At 42.6% G+C, this 15,572-nt stretch overlaps 1 protein-coding gene across 4 annotated transcripts in view; it reads right to left on the bottom strand.

Moving 5' to 3' along the window:
* The window catches only part of LOC131817393 (KRAB domain-containing protein 5-like), a 130,722-nt gene that overhangs the window by 63,028 nt on the left and 52,122 nt on the right, over positions 1 to 15,572 (bottom strand). For 3 of the 4 annotated variants that reach the window (XM_059150678.1, XM_059150680.1, XM_059150677.1), the window contains exon 3: positions 1,915 to 1,993. The exons of the other annotated variant lie outside the window; for it this stretch is intronic. In XM_059150678.1, coding sequence (XP_059006661.1) covers positions 1,915 to 1,929 — 15 coding nt within the window. In that variant the 5' untranslated portion in view covers positions 1,930 to 1,993. The remainder of the gene's footprint in view (positions 1 to 1,914; positions 1,994 to 15,572) is intronic. 4 annotated transcript variants of the gene reach the window in all.

The raw sequence follows: 15,572 nt of genomic DNA, 5'->3' as shown, positions 1-15,572 counted from the left end.
GAAGCCCATCTTTCTGGATTTCCATCTGAACCCTAATAAAAGGAAACTGCCTCCCACCCTGGCTGCAGGAGTCTCTGCTTTGGAAGTTATTCCCTGTGGCCTCCTTATTGGCTGCAAATCAAGTTTCCTTTGTGTCACAAGCTTACCTGATAAAATTTCTATCAGTGACTCTGTTCTATTTCAGGATTTTAATACACTCAAACATGTTAATTGATTCTTTTTTAAAAAATAATTTAATTTTTTAAACTGAAAATACAAAGAAGTAAATAGAAGGGTCACGCTGTGACCTATGTGTGGAGTAAAAAAACCCTACAAGATGGAGGTCTGACTTAGAACCTCCCATCCCAGAAATCATTATCTCTGCTACACGAGGGTGAGAGCCTTCATTGTCCAGTGGAAACGGACCCGTAGGAGCCTGTGAGCTAAGGGTCAAAAAAGTATTCTTGAGACATTTGGGGTGCATTTTTGGTGCAAAAAAACTGCTTTTATTAAAGCACAGGGACAGGACCCCTGGGCAGAAACATCTACAGGGTCCTTGTGAGAAACCATTGATAAAACAGCTTTAAGTTGGGGGTAGGAATAAAGGAAGTTTCTGCAGGGATTTTCATATGTTAAAGAGGACTTATAGGATTCTGGAGGTCTGGCTATTGTCAAGCTGGTAGCTTTTAGCCTCTAGCAGAGCATTAACATTAAGGCAGTTGGGAATTCCTGATGCAATGTCATACTCTTGCCAGTCTCAAGTATTTATCAATGGTCTGCAAGTTGAATTTCAGTTTACCTACATTTTCTACCTCGGTTCTCAACAGAAACTAGAAGCAAGAGAAACTCAGAAGAAAGAAGTTTCCACATTAAATGGGTTTCTGCGTACCACTCAGTAAATCCAAGACTCTTATGAATATTAAGGGGGAAAATATGAACTTTACAGGGGAGAAATCTGTCAGAAAGCACCAACCCAAGTAAAAGAAGGTAGCTTGAGGGTGTCTGGGTGGCTCTGTTAGTTAAGTACATGTGTTCCACTCAGGACGAGACCCCAGGCTCCGGGGATCAAGCCCTGGAATCCAGCTCCTTGCTCAGTGGGGGAGTCCCCTCCTCCCTGCTCCCTGCTCTCTGTCTCTCACTCTCTCTCTCTCAAATAAATAAATAAAATCTTTAAAAAAAAAAAAAAAAAAAGAAGAAGGTAACATGAGCTCTGAGGAAACTAACTGATATCAGTGCCTACAGCACACCGAAGGACCTATTATTCCTGGTATGTTCTTATGGTCATCAAACCTTAAATCAAGAATATAAATTGGAAATATGAAAATACAGTACATTTATACAAAGTTCAATCACACATAGTTTCCAAGTCCTGTAATATCTGTTATAGTTTAAACAGAGTATCTTTTTCACAATCTAAAGAACAGGAATCCGTCCCTCTCCCCTCCCCCCACCCAAAAACTTTCCCAGTGATTCTGAGCCTTATATCCATCATGTTTATTTATGCATTTTCTGACTCCTGGTCTACAGAAAGCTGAAAATCATCCAGATGGGACCTAAATGAGAACTGCTCTCCTTGACTGATATCCCAGGACCCGACCCCCATCAGCAACAGGAATCCTGAACTCAAAGACTTCCCTTGTGAGTCCATCACAAAGGGAGTATTTTCAGTACTTGCAGGACTTTAATTCAATGTGACAATTGTTGATGGCCTATTGGAAGCCAGGTTGGAGAGAAGGGAGAGAAGGCTCTGGGATATAAGGAAGAATTGTTCTAAAGACTTAGCCTTGAGTATCATTTTTGATAAGATTTTAAACATAAAACATAAGCAGAAAGCAGAAATACCAGAACTAAAGGAATCAACATTTGCAATTTCTAAGAGCAAGGAATTTCAAGAGAAAAAGATGATAGCCTCTGACCTCAGACGCCAAGGCTTACCTGAGAACTGGCCATTTCTTCGTCGTTCACCTTGTCCTCTAGATTTCTTTGTCAGAAGAGACTCGTGGAGAAATCACAGCTGCATCAGGAGAAAATGCCTTTAAAGCCACCAACAGAGCGTCTGCACCTCTAAACTGCTCGGTCTGAAGGCAGGACTTTGAAATGCAGAAAAGGCCCAACTTCCTAGTCCTTTGTGTCAGGAGCCTTTCAGAAACCATGACCTCCTACATGGAGACCAATCCCTGACTTTTCCTTCTCGGCTTTCAGGGGGCCTCCCCTCCCACAGACTATCACACATTCAGCTACAGCATAGGAACCGCGTGCTGCACGGACCTCAGCCTCCCAGACTCACGCAGCAGAGACCCTCTTACCTCTCCTTGAGCCAAAGCCTGCTCTCCACTCATAAAATAACGGAAAGCCCTCGTGCTTAACCCTGGCCTCACTGAGAATCTCCTGGAGCCCGTAATTAACACAACACTGTTGTTTTCGTCAGTTGACAGAATCTGAGGAGGAGGGCACCAGCAAGGATCATTCTGGAAACTCCACGCGTGATCCTATTGGGAAGCATTTGGGGAGGTGACCAGGCAAAGCCCAGTAACCAAGGCTGTGGTTGCTAACCAGATTGAAATCGATGCTTTTTCCACTGATCGGAGTTTCTGGAGATTCAGACATTCTCCCTCTTTCCGCTACACAGAGGGAGACACCCTTACAAATAGAGCTTCCTCTTTCCCTAAGTGGAGCAAATATCTCCTACAAAAGTAAACATACTGGGTTGCAGGGCTCTTCCTTTGTCTGCTGTTTCTTTGAAATAACAAGCGGAGGGGCGCAGGGGCGGCTCAGCAGGCTGAGCATGTGACTCTCGAATTCACCTCAGGTCGTGATCTCAGTGTCATGAGGTCAGCGTCCGCTGAGCAAGGAGCCTGCTTAAGATTCTGTCACTCTGCCTCTGCCCCTCCTCCCCCCGCACCCCCCCACTCCGCCCACGTGCGCATGCTCACTTGCTCTCTCCCCCTCAAAAAAACAAAACCACACACACACACACACACACACACACACACACACCCCCTCAAAAACACAGCCTAAAATAACCCTTAAACAAAGCGATATATTTTGCACGGAGAACATGCTCCCCTTCAGTAGGTTAATGGTTGTTTTCATAAGAAACTGTAAAACAGGTTTCCAAAATGAATGTACTTTTTACTTTCCCACCGGCAATATAGGAGAATTCCAATTCCTCAATATTTCCACTGAAATTTGGTGTTATACTTTTTCTTTATTTTTGGAATTCTAGAAAATAACGAATGGCTTCAAATTTAAAACATGAAGTGATCTTCCTTCAGGTGCCCTGGTGACTCAAACTGAAACTGCTTGAGAGCAGGAAGTTGAACAAAATCCAAATGGCTGCATTAAACCGTAGCAAGGCTGGATAGCTAAAAATAAGAATCCTCCTCCCTTTTTTCCCCAAGCTTCCCTTCCCCCTTCTTAGGCTTTGTTTTCTGTTTTCAGGAATCCAGTACCACTCGGAAAACATGAACAAGGCCAGCAACACAGACACAACTCCTGCTGAAACAGGCTGGATCCTGCGTATTCCTACAAAACCCCAGCCCACTCCCCTGGGTGAGCTTGTAGCTCTGAAGGCCTCAACTTCCAGCAGTCTCCTCTGTCCGGTCAAGCCATCAAGCTACTGTTCCTCTTTATTCCCAACTCTATCTTCAAGTTATATTTTGGCTCTGAAGCACGGAGCAGGTCTGTTTTTGACGACAGACTGAATGTGTAGGAGAGGAAAACATTTTCCTCATCTGTTCTCAATTCTTTGGCTGGTCTAATAATTAAACTGGTGTAAGACAGACTCACAAGAGAAAAAAAAAATCTTAGTTATGGGAACCTCAAAAACATAAGGCTGGAAGACAGGGAATTGACGCCTCATGCCGCTGTGACTGAAGAAGGGGTAGAGATTTAGAATTTCAAAAGGGGGTAAGCATAGTCACAAGAAAAAGGAAAGAGCAAATGTTTATCAAAAAACAGTTTGCCACACCAGGCAGGCAACTCTTTATAATATAAAAAGTTAAAGTCTGATATTACTGATAGAGTTCCACCATCTAATTTATTCTTGGTATACAACAACCTCACAAAAGAAGGAAATCCTTCCATTTGTAGCAACAGAATAAACCTAGAGGACCTTTTTTTTTTTTAATTACAGAAGCCAAGCCAGAGCCCCTTTGCCCAACTTAGTAGTCTTTTAAATTTTAGCATACACCTTTAGCCCCACTGATTGATAAACCAAACCTCTTTGTATATCTAGAGATCGTGCCTTGTTTCCTAGAAAGACTTGGTTCGGAACCCTCTTGCACAACCTCTCTCCTCGGGCACCAAAACACAATCTCCAAGCACCTCAGTAATGCCTGTGGCTGCAGGCAAGCATGAAGTGTTACAGATTACTGCACTCCTCTTTACTGATTACTGGCCTCGAGTTCCTTTTCAACTCTTTGGACCAGGCTGAAACTGTGGAGCTGGTTTTTGGGCAAGACTCCACCTTCTTCCCAAGTGGTTGTCCTCCTGAATAAAGCTCATATTCCTTCCCAGTCAAAACTGTGTCTTGAGTATTGGCTTTTTGAGCCACCAGTAGCCAAAAATGGAGTTTGCAGTAACAAAGCTGTTGTGGGATTGTGGAGCCCATCCAGTAGGAAAGAATTCTTGAGATGTTTTATGGTTTATTCAAGTAGCCCAGAGAAAGACTCCTGGGCAGAAAGAGTTGCAATTTGGCTACGTGAAGCTTGTGATTATATGCTTAGTGCTCATGGGGAGGGGACGTGCAGGGAGTATCTTCATAAATCTATCTTCAATTTTCTACTTATAAAACTACTTTTTGGGATGTTGGGGTGATTCAGTCAGTTAAGTGTCTGCCTTCAGCTCAGGTCATGATCCCAGGGTCCTGGGATTGAGTCCCTTATCAGGCTCCTTGCTCAGTGGGGAGTCTGCTTCTCCCTCTGCCTGCAGCTCCCCTTGCTGGTGAGAGAACCTCCTTCTCTCAAGTAAATAAAATCTTGGGGAAAAAAAAAAAAAAACACCCACTACTTTTGCAAAACTTCTCTAGTGCTTATCATTCAATTTGATATTAACTATAGGTGAGATGTACAGGCAGTCAGGAGACCCTTTAAGAATGTACCAACCATGGGATGCCTGGGTGGCTTAGTTGTTAAGTGTCTGCCTTCGGCTCAGGTCATGATCCCAGGGATCTAGGATCCAGCCCTGCATCGGGCTCCCTGCTCAGGGAAGCCTGCCTCTCCCTCTCCTCCTCTCCCAGTCCCCCTGCTTGTGTTCCCTCTCTTGCTGTGTTCTCTATCAAATAATAAAATCTTAAAAAAAAGAAAAAAAAAAAGAATGTACCAACCAGCACATACTTGATCGTTATCACAACTATGCAGGTCAACCTTCTGGGTTAAAGGGGAACGTATGTCTGTTTCTTTCCCTCATCACTTCACTCCTGACCAATTATTGGTTCTTAAATTGTTCAGGTTGTTGAAGGGTGAAGGGCTCATATTCCGTAACTTCTTCAAAGTGACAGGGGTTGTAGAGATGTCCCTACCCATGCACTGAAATTGGTCCCTATCTGTCCCTACGTGTAACTATTATAGAAGGCCATTATTGTAGAGTCCAGAAGGGACACTGTGGTGAATTAGCTTTGAGTAGTTGGTATGGTCTGTTTGTTGGCTGGGTAAAAAAGTCAGGAACTGCTTGCATAAATCTCAACAATAGGAGAGAACAAAGCAAAAGAGAACATGTTAGAATATTATTATAATAAAAAACCAGAAAAGCAATGAGAGGACCCTTTAGGATGACCATAGTCCACCTCTCCATGAAAAATGTAATCAATGCTTAAGTGACAATGGAGAATCAGAGAGAGAGAGAGAGAGAGAAAAATCAAGAAAGAGACTCTTAACTATAAGGAACAAACCAGCAGTTATCAGAGGGAAGGTGGGTGGGGAGAAGGGTTAAAGAGGTTCTTGGAAATGCAGGACTGCTCTCGTTAGGACAACCACTGGATAATGTATGGAATTCTTCAACCACTACATTGTACAGCTGAAATTAACATAACAGCTTGTTAACTGGAATTAAAATTTTAAAAGTCAAAAACAAAGAAAAAGTGGTGACACTCCATTAAAATACTGATGTGTCTTTATAATAGCGACAAACAGGCGTACAGAATATTAGTTGATGTGATTAAAATGAAGAAACCTCAGCAGCTAATTCTTCCATAAAAGGGCATTTGATTGTACATCAACGTTTCTTAACAATTACTTCAGACTGGAAAATTATTGAAATTATGACTCCTACGTCATTTTATCAGAACCAGAATGCTTCTTGAATGCTTGTAATCTGTATCTTCAACAAGGACCATATAGTGGATTTGAAATGCATAACTTAGTCTATGTGTGATTCTAAGATATTTTAATGATAGAACACTGGTTTTTAATGTGGTAATGCTGATTGATAATAAATGATGCATTATCCCGCCACCAGTATTAACTTAGCTCACCTTAATTAAGAATGTAGACAACAGATAATATCTAGCACCCATTTGATAACTAGTAATTTATTTTCTCAGTAGACTCAGACTTTAAATAATGTGTGGTTTTATTTTCAACAATTTATCTATTGCATTGGTTTCTCCCCCTTTGAACTCCTGGGACATCAACATGGATATATTACAGATTATATAAATTATATAGATTACAGATTATATTATATATATATATATATATACAGATTATATATATATATATATTATATATATATTTTTTTATGTTCATAGGTTTAATACTTATCGCACTGCCCTAATGATACAAAAGGGGCACCCAGGCCCATCCAATGACAGAAACTCAAGAAACACCATTTCCTCCAGGAGGGAAACGAAGGGACTGGGCACATTTTTTTTAAGCTCCCCTTTATCCAAACCACCCAACATATAGGAAGGGCCACAGGGAAAAGTGAGGCAAAGCGGACAGTCTGATACTCACTCTCCGTTCAGTGCCGACACAAGCATGCCTCTACAGCACCTCGCTCGTGGAGAGTCGGAGGGTTCAAGGGCCCCCTCCCCGCGGAGTGGCCGCAGACCGCAAGGTCTGTGGGGCGCCGGGCCGAGCTGCAGCAGCACACCCGGGAAAAGCCAGCACCCTGCCACTGACCACAGGGCAACTCATCCTTCAAGATTAAGAAGAATTAAGAAAAAAATCTGATAGCACATAAGGATTTTGACTGGAAGGTATTTCTTTTTCATTCAGGGCAGTCCTGCCTCCACAGGGACTTCTCCATCTCACTGACCAGCGCTCTCTCAGATGGCCCTGTAGGCCAGTTGAGGCAAACTCCATGATGGTGCTACTTGGCATCCATGTGGTGTGGTCAGTTGGGTTACAGAGGACTTGAACTAACACCAGCCCTTCTCACTAGCATGTTCTCTAAACAAAACCCCGTAGAGTCACACATTTAATGGAACTTCTGATAGGACACCTCAAACAAAGCCCTTGTGAACAAGCACTTCCCCCTATGTACCCTGTAGAGAAGACCACCCCCCACCAGAGTTTACCTAAACCTGTTTACGCTTCAGTGGCTCGATCTGGACTTACCCAGGAACTCTCAAGCACTCCAGCCAAGGAACCTAATAAAGGATTGAGCCCCATGTCATAATGGAGGGGTTCCTTTGATGTTTAAATAAGGTGAATAAAAAAATAAATAAAAATTTAAAAAATAAGTGAAGTGAATTTATATACATGGCCATACTGGATGTGTGATAGATATCCCTTATGCAGGAGGAAAATATTCCTGTATGAGGTAAGGCCACAGAGAGAGAAAGAGTACAGGAAGAATTAATGAATTCTGCATGTGCAGAAAGGATACCCATTCCCAGATTGCACAACTCTCTGAATACAGAAAGATAAATTCTATATCCTTTTTTTTTTTTTTAAGATTTTATTTATTTGACAGAGAGAGATATAGCGAGAGATGGAACATAAGCAGGGGGTGTGAGAGAGGGAGAAGCAGGCTTCCTGAAGAGCAGGCAGCCCAATGCTGGACTCAATCCCAAGACCCTGGGGTAATGACCTGAGCTGAAGGCAGCCACTTAATGACTGAGCCACCCAGATGCCCCTGTTTTTCCTTATTTTTTAATGATCTCCAGTTCTTCTTGATTCCTCAGTTTCTTTCCCAGCTACAAATACATCTGAGAAAACTTTTTTGTATGTGTTGTGGCTGGAGAGTCCTCCCTGACCTCTTAATTCAGATTAGAGGGATACAAAGACAATGGGCCACAGTGTAAATTCAGACAGCACTTAGAGGGATGTGAACATAGGTAAAACATGATGATCTACACTCCTAGAAAGAAAGGTAAGAAATTTTTTAATTTTTTAAAAAGATTTTTATTTATTTGATAGAGAGAGATCACAAGGAGGCAGAGAGAGAAGGGGAAGCAGGCTTCCTGCTGAGCAGAGAGCTGGATTCAGGGCTTGATCCCAGGACCCTGAGACCTTGACTTGAACTGAAGGCAGAGGCTTAACACACTAAATAATCCAGGCGCCAATACTTCTTTTTTTTTTTAAAGATTTTATTTTATTTATTTGAGGGGTGCCTGGGTGTCCCGGTCATTAGGCGTCTGCCTTCGGCTGGTGTGGTTCTGGGATCAAGTACCCCATCGGGCTCCCTGATCAGCAGGAAGCCTGCTTCTCCCTCTCCCACTTCCCTGCTTGTGTTCCCTCTCTTGCTGTCTCTATCAAATAAATAATTAAAGACTTTAAGTAAAGAAAAATATTTTATTTATTTAAAAGAGAGATAGGGAGGGGCGCCTGGGTGGCTCAGTGGGTTAAAGCCTCTGCCTTCGGCTCAGGTCATGATCCCAGGGTCCTGGGATCGAGCCCCACATCGGGCTCTCTGCTCAGCAGGGAGCCTGCTTCCTCCTCTCCCCCTGCCTGCCTCTCTGCCTACTTGTGATCTCTGTCTGTCAAATAAATAAATAAAATCTTTAAAAAAAAAAAAAAAAAAAAAAAAAAAAAGAGAGATAGGGAGAGAGCATAAACAGGGCAAGTGGCAGAGGCAGTGGCAGAGCAGGGAGCCCAAAGCAGGCTCGAATTTAGGACCCCAGGATCATGACCTGAGTTGAAGGCAGATGCCGAATGGACTGAGCCACCCAGGTGGCCAAGACTATTTTTAAAAAGATTTTATTTATTTACTTCGCGGAGAGAAAGAGAAAGCACAAGCAGGGAGAGCAACAGAGGGAAAGGGAGTAGGCTAGATCCCAGGATCCTGGGAACCTGGGATTGTGATCTGAGCCAAAGGAAGATACTTCACTGACTGAGCCACCCAGGGGGGGCCTGAGATAAGACCTATTAAAAGCATACCTGGAGAACTCTTCCTGAAATTTGGGGAGGGAATCAGAGGCAACATGTGCTCACTCCAAAGGCCAAGTCAGCTGCTCATGGTGTCATCTGATAAATAAAAGTATGGAGATGTGGACTTGGCATATATGGTGATTTCCTGGAACCAAGGATTTCCCATTTTTCTTCATGACTTAACTGAAATCTTGGGTGTCACTGATAAGCAGATTCTGCTGGCTGACAGAGATTACTATCTTCCTCGGGCCTAGACTGGTGGCAGTGGATGGTGACAGGTATTGGATGATGGAAGCATTGTGGACATGGCAGACTAGATGTTGGAGAGGAAGCCTTCAGTACATGGTAATAGGTAGGATCAGCAAGTCATGGGCTGTGGTTTCACAAAGCACTAGTATCCCATGTGCGTAACCCCAACAGGTTTGACCCACTGCAGTTGGGTGACCTTCCAGGGATGCGGACTCAGAGCTGACAGGTACCTCCATCATTCCACTTACCCAAGGTGAGGGCAGCCATGTGCTCTGGGCTCTGTGGGGACACAGATCAGCAGTCAAAGGCACTGACCATTTCTGCTTCATGTGATCCACCCAATTTTTGGCCAGAAATCCCCATGGTATTTCCTAGCCAGTGCTGTTCTGACTCTCACCCTGTCTAGAGTGGAACTGGGATGTTGGGGAATCTACTGCAAAGAAGCTGGGTAACAGGTTATGCCCATTTAACATTATTACAAGTGAAATATAATAATCCATCTCATTTTGTAGCTGTGTGCTTGTGTTCAGCTCTAAGAAAAGTTAATACTTACAGAAAATAAGGTGTATATTATTTTATGTACACAATGAATAAGTAGGAAGCCCATGTCTGATAAAACGACTGAGACATCACATGGGGGTAACCTCTTTTTCCTCATTTTTGCCATGATATTACTAATATGCAGCACTGTGTTCCTCCTTCCTCTCTCATGGCCCCAAAATGGTTGCCCTCCCACTAGGTACCAAACTTTGTTTCAAGATTAAGAAGGATTAAGAAAAAAATCTGATAGCACATAAGGATTTTGACTGGAAGGTATTTCTTTTTCATTCAGGGCAGTCCTGCCTCCACAGGGACTTCTCCATCTCACTGACCAGCGCTCTCTCAGATGGCCCTGTAAGCAATAGTGTGTGTGTGTCACAAATGGTCACCCAAGAATATCATTAAAAATGGCCATTTTTACCCGCACTGTATCACCACACCTGACACGATGACCATCACCTTTTTCATCATAATGCTTTATGAAAATCCCTCAAGTTTAGAATATGCTTAACTCAGATGCACAAGAATTTTATTATGTGTGCAAGCAGAATGCTTCCTTTGAGGTAGGCAAGTAAAGATCTTCAACCCTGCACATATGTTATTTAGGAGTTTAGGGAAAATTTATTGGAGAGGAACAATATTCCTTTTCCATTCAAGATTATGTTACCTAGTTTTATTTACCTAGGTAAATAACTGGCAGAGACAGATTACAGGAGAAAGCAATGCCAATGTCTAGTAACATGCCCCCAAAACCCAGTAATGAACATGAGACCCATAAAAATAACCAATGTAGATAGTTTTCATGATTTATTAGGAAAAAGAAGAGGTAATACATCTGTGAGAATTTGACAGCATAAAGAAAACTCCTGTTTGGGCCTTCACTGAGTATGGAATTTTGAGTGGAATTTAGGTAGTGGTAGTGAAGTAGTGAAGAGTGACAAGTTTCTTCATGTAAGCTTTTTCTTTCTCTCTGTGTGCAGGAAAGGTATCCATTGCACAGGAGACTGATTTCCTGCTTTCTGGACACAAATGGTAGTCAGGATGTTCTTTTTGTATTGGCTAATTCCTAAGTACCTTTTATTTCAAAATAATCAATATGGCAAAGGGGCACATTTTAGGGCAGCCTGCCATTGTCCTCTGTACAAACTCAGGAAGATAGAACTGGTAATCAATCACAGCACAGAGATCAGAAGCCTAGAACCCTCACCTTCCACAGCTCCACACAGATTCACCTTCTGAAGACTTTCTAGGTCTGTCCCCACTCTGGGCTATCCCTTCACTGAACAGATAGAAGGAGATCAAAATTTTCTTTGGCTGCCTATTCCCAGTCTCAATGGTAGGTGTTCACTTTTTGCCAGAACCCAACACCAGATACTGGCGCACAGAGATACGTATGTCTGAGTTCCTAAATGTCTGTCTTTGTCATTCAAGTCAATGCTGCTTTTGTGGGCTTACTCAGGACCTTGTTTTCATTTATGAACATCCCTTTGTTGCTGAGGGTTAAAACAGTAAATATCCATATTCATGGTGAAATGGTCATCTGAAACTGGTTTCGCTTCACTAGCACCTTTGGTGTTGACCCAAAAAACACCGCCAAGACAGAAGTAAGAAATAAGAAAAAGACAGGTTTTACTTTATGAAGAGAACACCAGGGACATTTCCCAAAACTAGCTCCCCAAACAACAAAACTAGGTGAGTTTTAAGCTAATGGCATATGTATATTCATCAAGGAGCCTAGAAAAGCCCATTTCAGAGTGAAATCCACCAAAATGTCATCCTAAATTGACACAGTCTAGGTCCCAGTTGATTGAAGTCAAAGGACCAGTAATGGTGGCCATAATCATTTCTCCGGCTCCTTTATTCTGTTATCTGTGTGCACAAGGGGGTTTAATTCCTACAACAGCTACTAGAGAATCACTGTTAAGACAATCTACTTGGGAAAAAAAAAAAAAAAGGATAATCTTTACTTTGGAAACAGCAATGCGAGTTTTATCAAGATTAATTGTCTCTGATATGGTTAGACTATCTCCTGGGCTTGTGGTGGTGGCTGTTGGTACATACTTTTTTACATACTTTTTGCTGCCTTAAAACCATGAACTACTGATGTCTCTCTGTAATTCTTACATATTCCAGAACATTCTTCAAAGAGGTGCTTGGGTAAGTAGTGCTGGCAGAGATCACAAACAGGCATAGATCATAAAATGGCTGGGGGCCTAAAGTGACTTCTCTTATGTGAAGAAATCTTTGTCTCTTCTCCCTTTTTCTGTGGACCCTTAACCTTATTAACCTACAAAACCTTTACCATAATGAAGCACATGAACATATCCAAAACTCCATATAGTTAAGCTTTTCGTATGCTGATTACACTTTATTTAGATGCATTCTGGCAAATTTCCAGGGTAAAATACACCACTAGAGTCAGTGTGCTGCCCAACGAAACACCAGTATTTCTTCATCCTAAGTAAGTGCTGTTATATTTATGGATTTTTTTTTTTAAGATTTTATTTATTTATTTGACAGATCAGAAGTAGGCAGAGAGGCAGGCAGAGAGAGAGGTGGAAGCAGGCTCCCTGCTGAGCAGAGAGCCCCATGTGGGGCTCGATTCCAGGACCCCGGGATCATGACCTGAGCCAAAAGCAGAGGCTTTAACCCACTGAGCCACCCAGGCACTCCATATTTATGGATTTTTTTTTTAAAAAAAGATTTATTTATTTCAGAGAGAGAGAAAAAGAGAGTGAGCAAGGGGAGCGGCAGAGGGAGAGAAAGAGAGCCCACTCTCCACTGAGTACGGCACCCAGCACGGGCATCAACTGCAGGACCCTGAGATCTTGACCTAGACGGATATCAAGAACTGGCTGCCCGACCTACTGGGCCGCCCAGGTGTCCTGAGTGTTGTTATATTTAACATTAAAAATAAAAACTGCCAGGGATGTCTGAGTGTCAGTCAGTTGGTTGTCTGACGATTTTGGCTCACAACGTGATCTCTGGGTGAGGAGACTGAGCCCTTCAATGGCTCTTCGATGAGCACGGAGCCTGCTAAAGATTCCCTCTACTGCTCTCTCTCTACCCCTCCACACCTCGCTTGCGCTCTTGGTCTCTCCAAAAATAAGGAAATAAATAAAAGAATAAATAAAAATAAATAAAAATGGCCAGTTATTTTATCGACAAAATGATGGGTTTATTTAGGAACAACAGTATCAAATTAGGGACATACAAGCTACGGCAAAATGATAGGCAAGTCTAGGAAACAAAGAAGAGGGACGCTTTTACTGAGGCGAGAAGGGGGAAGTTGAGAACTCTGTTATAACTCTGTTATACACAAAAAGACAGATAGAGATCACAAGTAGGCAGAGAGGAAGGCAGAGAGAGAGAGAGGGAGAGAGAGAGGAGGAAGCAGGCTCCCTGCTGAGCAGAGGGTCCAATATGGGGCTCGATCCCAGGACCCTGGGAGTAAAATGGTAGTATGAAGGTTGGTGGTTTCTCAGTGGTTGAGTATTGCCTGGGAGGGATAAGAAAAGCATCTCTTCCTCTGGCAGGAACAGTATAGTCTATGTCCAAGGTCAAGTTTGCATTATGTAAAGACCTTCCCTTCCTATTGTAGCTGCAATGACTATGAGTCATAGGGCTTGAGAGCTCCCCCTGCTGAAACCTCCAGACTCCATTTTAGTGAGGATTCCCATTAATTTCACATGTCCTGGCGACCAACATTTCAAAATTTCCTTCACTGCCAGTTGCTGGCGACAAACCCTGTAATCTTCACATTGATGATTTCATTTTTTTTAAATTGCATGTGATTTCATACAATATTTCTTTTTTCCGTGTGTGATTATTTAATTCAACAAAATATCCTACAGATTGTATGGGCCAAGCACAAGCCACCCCATGAATGGGCCACTTTGGCAGAAAGATTATTTATCTTGAGTGAAAAAGCAATCAAAATCCAACAGATTCAGGAAAAGTCTTTTCCACCCCACCTCACTGACTAAAAAGAATTTAGATAAAGAAGCTGCCTCAGGTTGAGAACTATCAACATACCTAACTACATTATGATATATATGATGTACGAGAGACAGAAAGGAACGTAAGAAGACCTGTTTGAGCCAAGTTCTCTATGTTCTATTTTTTTTTTGAGTGGCCCAGAGAATAATATTTTACCAAATATTTACTTATTTTCTTCTTCCTGAGAATTAGATCTCTTCCCTTGGAATTCTGAGACTTCTCCCTTCTTCCTTTCTTCTGCTTTTCTCCTCAAAGATATATGTACCTTACTATGGCAGTCTTTGAAACTTTCACATCTCTGTGGATTCTCCATACGTATGGTTTAAATTTGATTTTCTCCTGTTTATCTCATGCCAATTTGTTCTTAGTCAACAACGAGAACTTCCTCATACATTCCAGTTCATGCTTTCGTAATATATATTCTTCTAACTTACATTTAGCTCCTATTTTATACACTTAATTTTTTTTTGTTTTATCTTGTGAATTTTTTTTTTTTAAGATTTTATTTATTTATTTGACAGAGATCACAAGTAGGGAGAGAGGCAGGCAGAGAGAGAGAAGGAAGCAGGCTCCCTGCTGAGCAGAGAGCCCGATGCGGGGCTCGATCACAGGACCCTGGGATCATGACCTGAGCCGAAAGCAGAGGCTTTAACCCACTGAGCCACCCAAGCGCCCCTATCTTGTGAATTTTTTTAAAGATTTTTTATTTATTTATTGGACACAGAGAGAGAGAGGGAACATAGGCAGGGGGAGTGGGAGAGGGAGAAGCAGGCAGCCTGATACGGGGCTTGATCCCAGGACCCCAGGATCATGACCTGAGTTAAAGGCAAATGCTTAACGACTGAACCACCCTGGTGCCCCTAAGCTTAATGTTAAAAAAGAAAAAGAAACAAAAAGGCAGGGTCCAGCATCTAAATTCTTTTTTTTTTTTTTTTTTAAGGGTTTTTTGTTTTGTTAAGATTTTAATTATTTGGGTGGCTCAGTGGGTTGAGCTGCTGCCTTCGGCTCAGGTCATGATCTCAGGGTCCTGGGATCGAGCTCCGCATCGTCCTCTCTCCTCAGCGGGGAGCCTGCTTCCTCCCCTCTCTCTCTCTGCCTGCCTCTTTGCCTACTTGTGATCTCTCTCTGTCAAATAAATAAATAAAATTTTTAAAAAAAGATTTTAATTATTTATTTGACAGAGAGAGATCACAAGTAGGCAGAGGGGAAGGCAGAGAGAGAGAGAGGAGGAAGCAGGTTCCCTGCTGAGCAGAGGGTCCAATATGGGGCTCGATCTCAGGACCCTGGGAACATGACCGGAGCTGAAGGCAGAGGCTTATTAACTCACTGAGCCACCCAGGTGCCCCGAGCATCTACATTTTCAGGGAAAATAGAGGACATCTAGCACCAACCACTCAAGTTTTATGAGGATTAACCCACCTACATGTTCCCGAGGTCCCAGCACAGCCCCAAGGATCCTATGTCTGTGCGCAGGTAAAAGCACAGCATGTG

This window comes from Mustela lutreola, chromosome 16 (assembly GCF_030435805.1).
Source record: "Mustela lutreola isolate mMusLut2 chromosome 16, mMusLut2.pri, whole genome shotgun sequence".
Taxonomy (NCBI): Eukaryota; Metazoa; Chordata; class Mammalia; order Carnivora; family Mustelidae; genus Mustela; species Mustela lutreola.
This window is presented reverse-complemented; position numbering and strand designations above follow the sequence as displayed.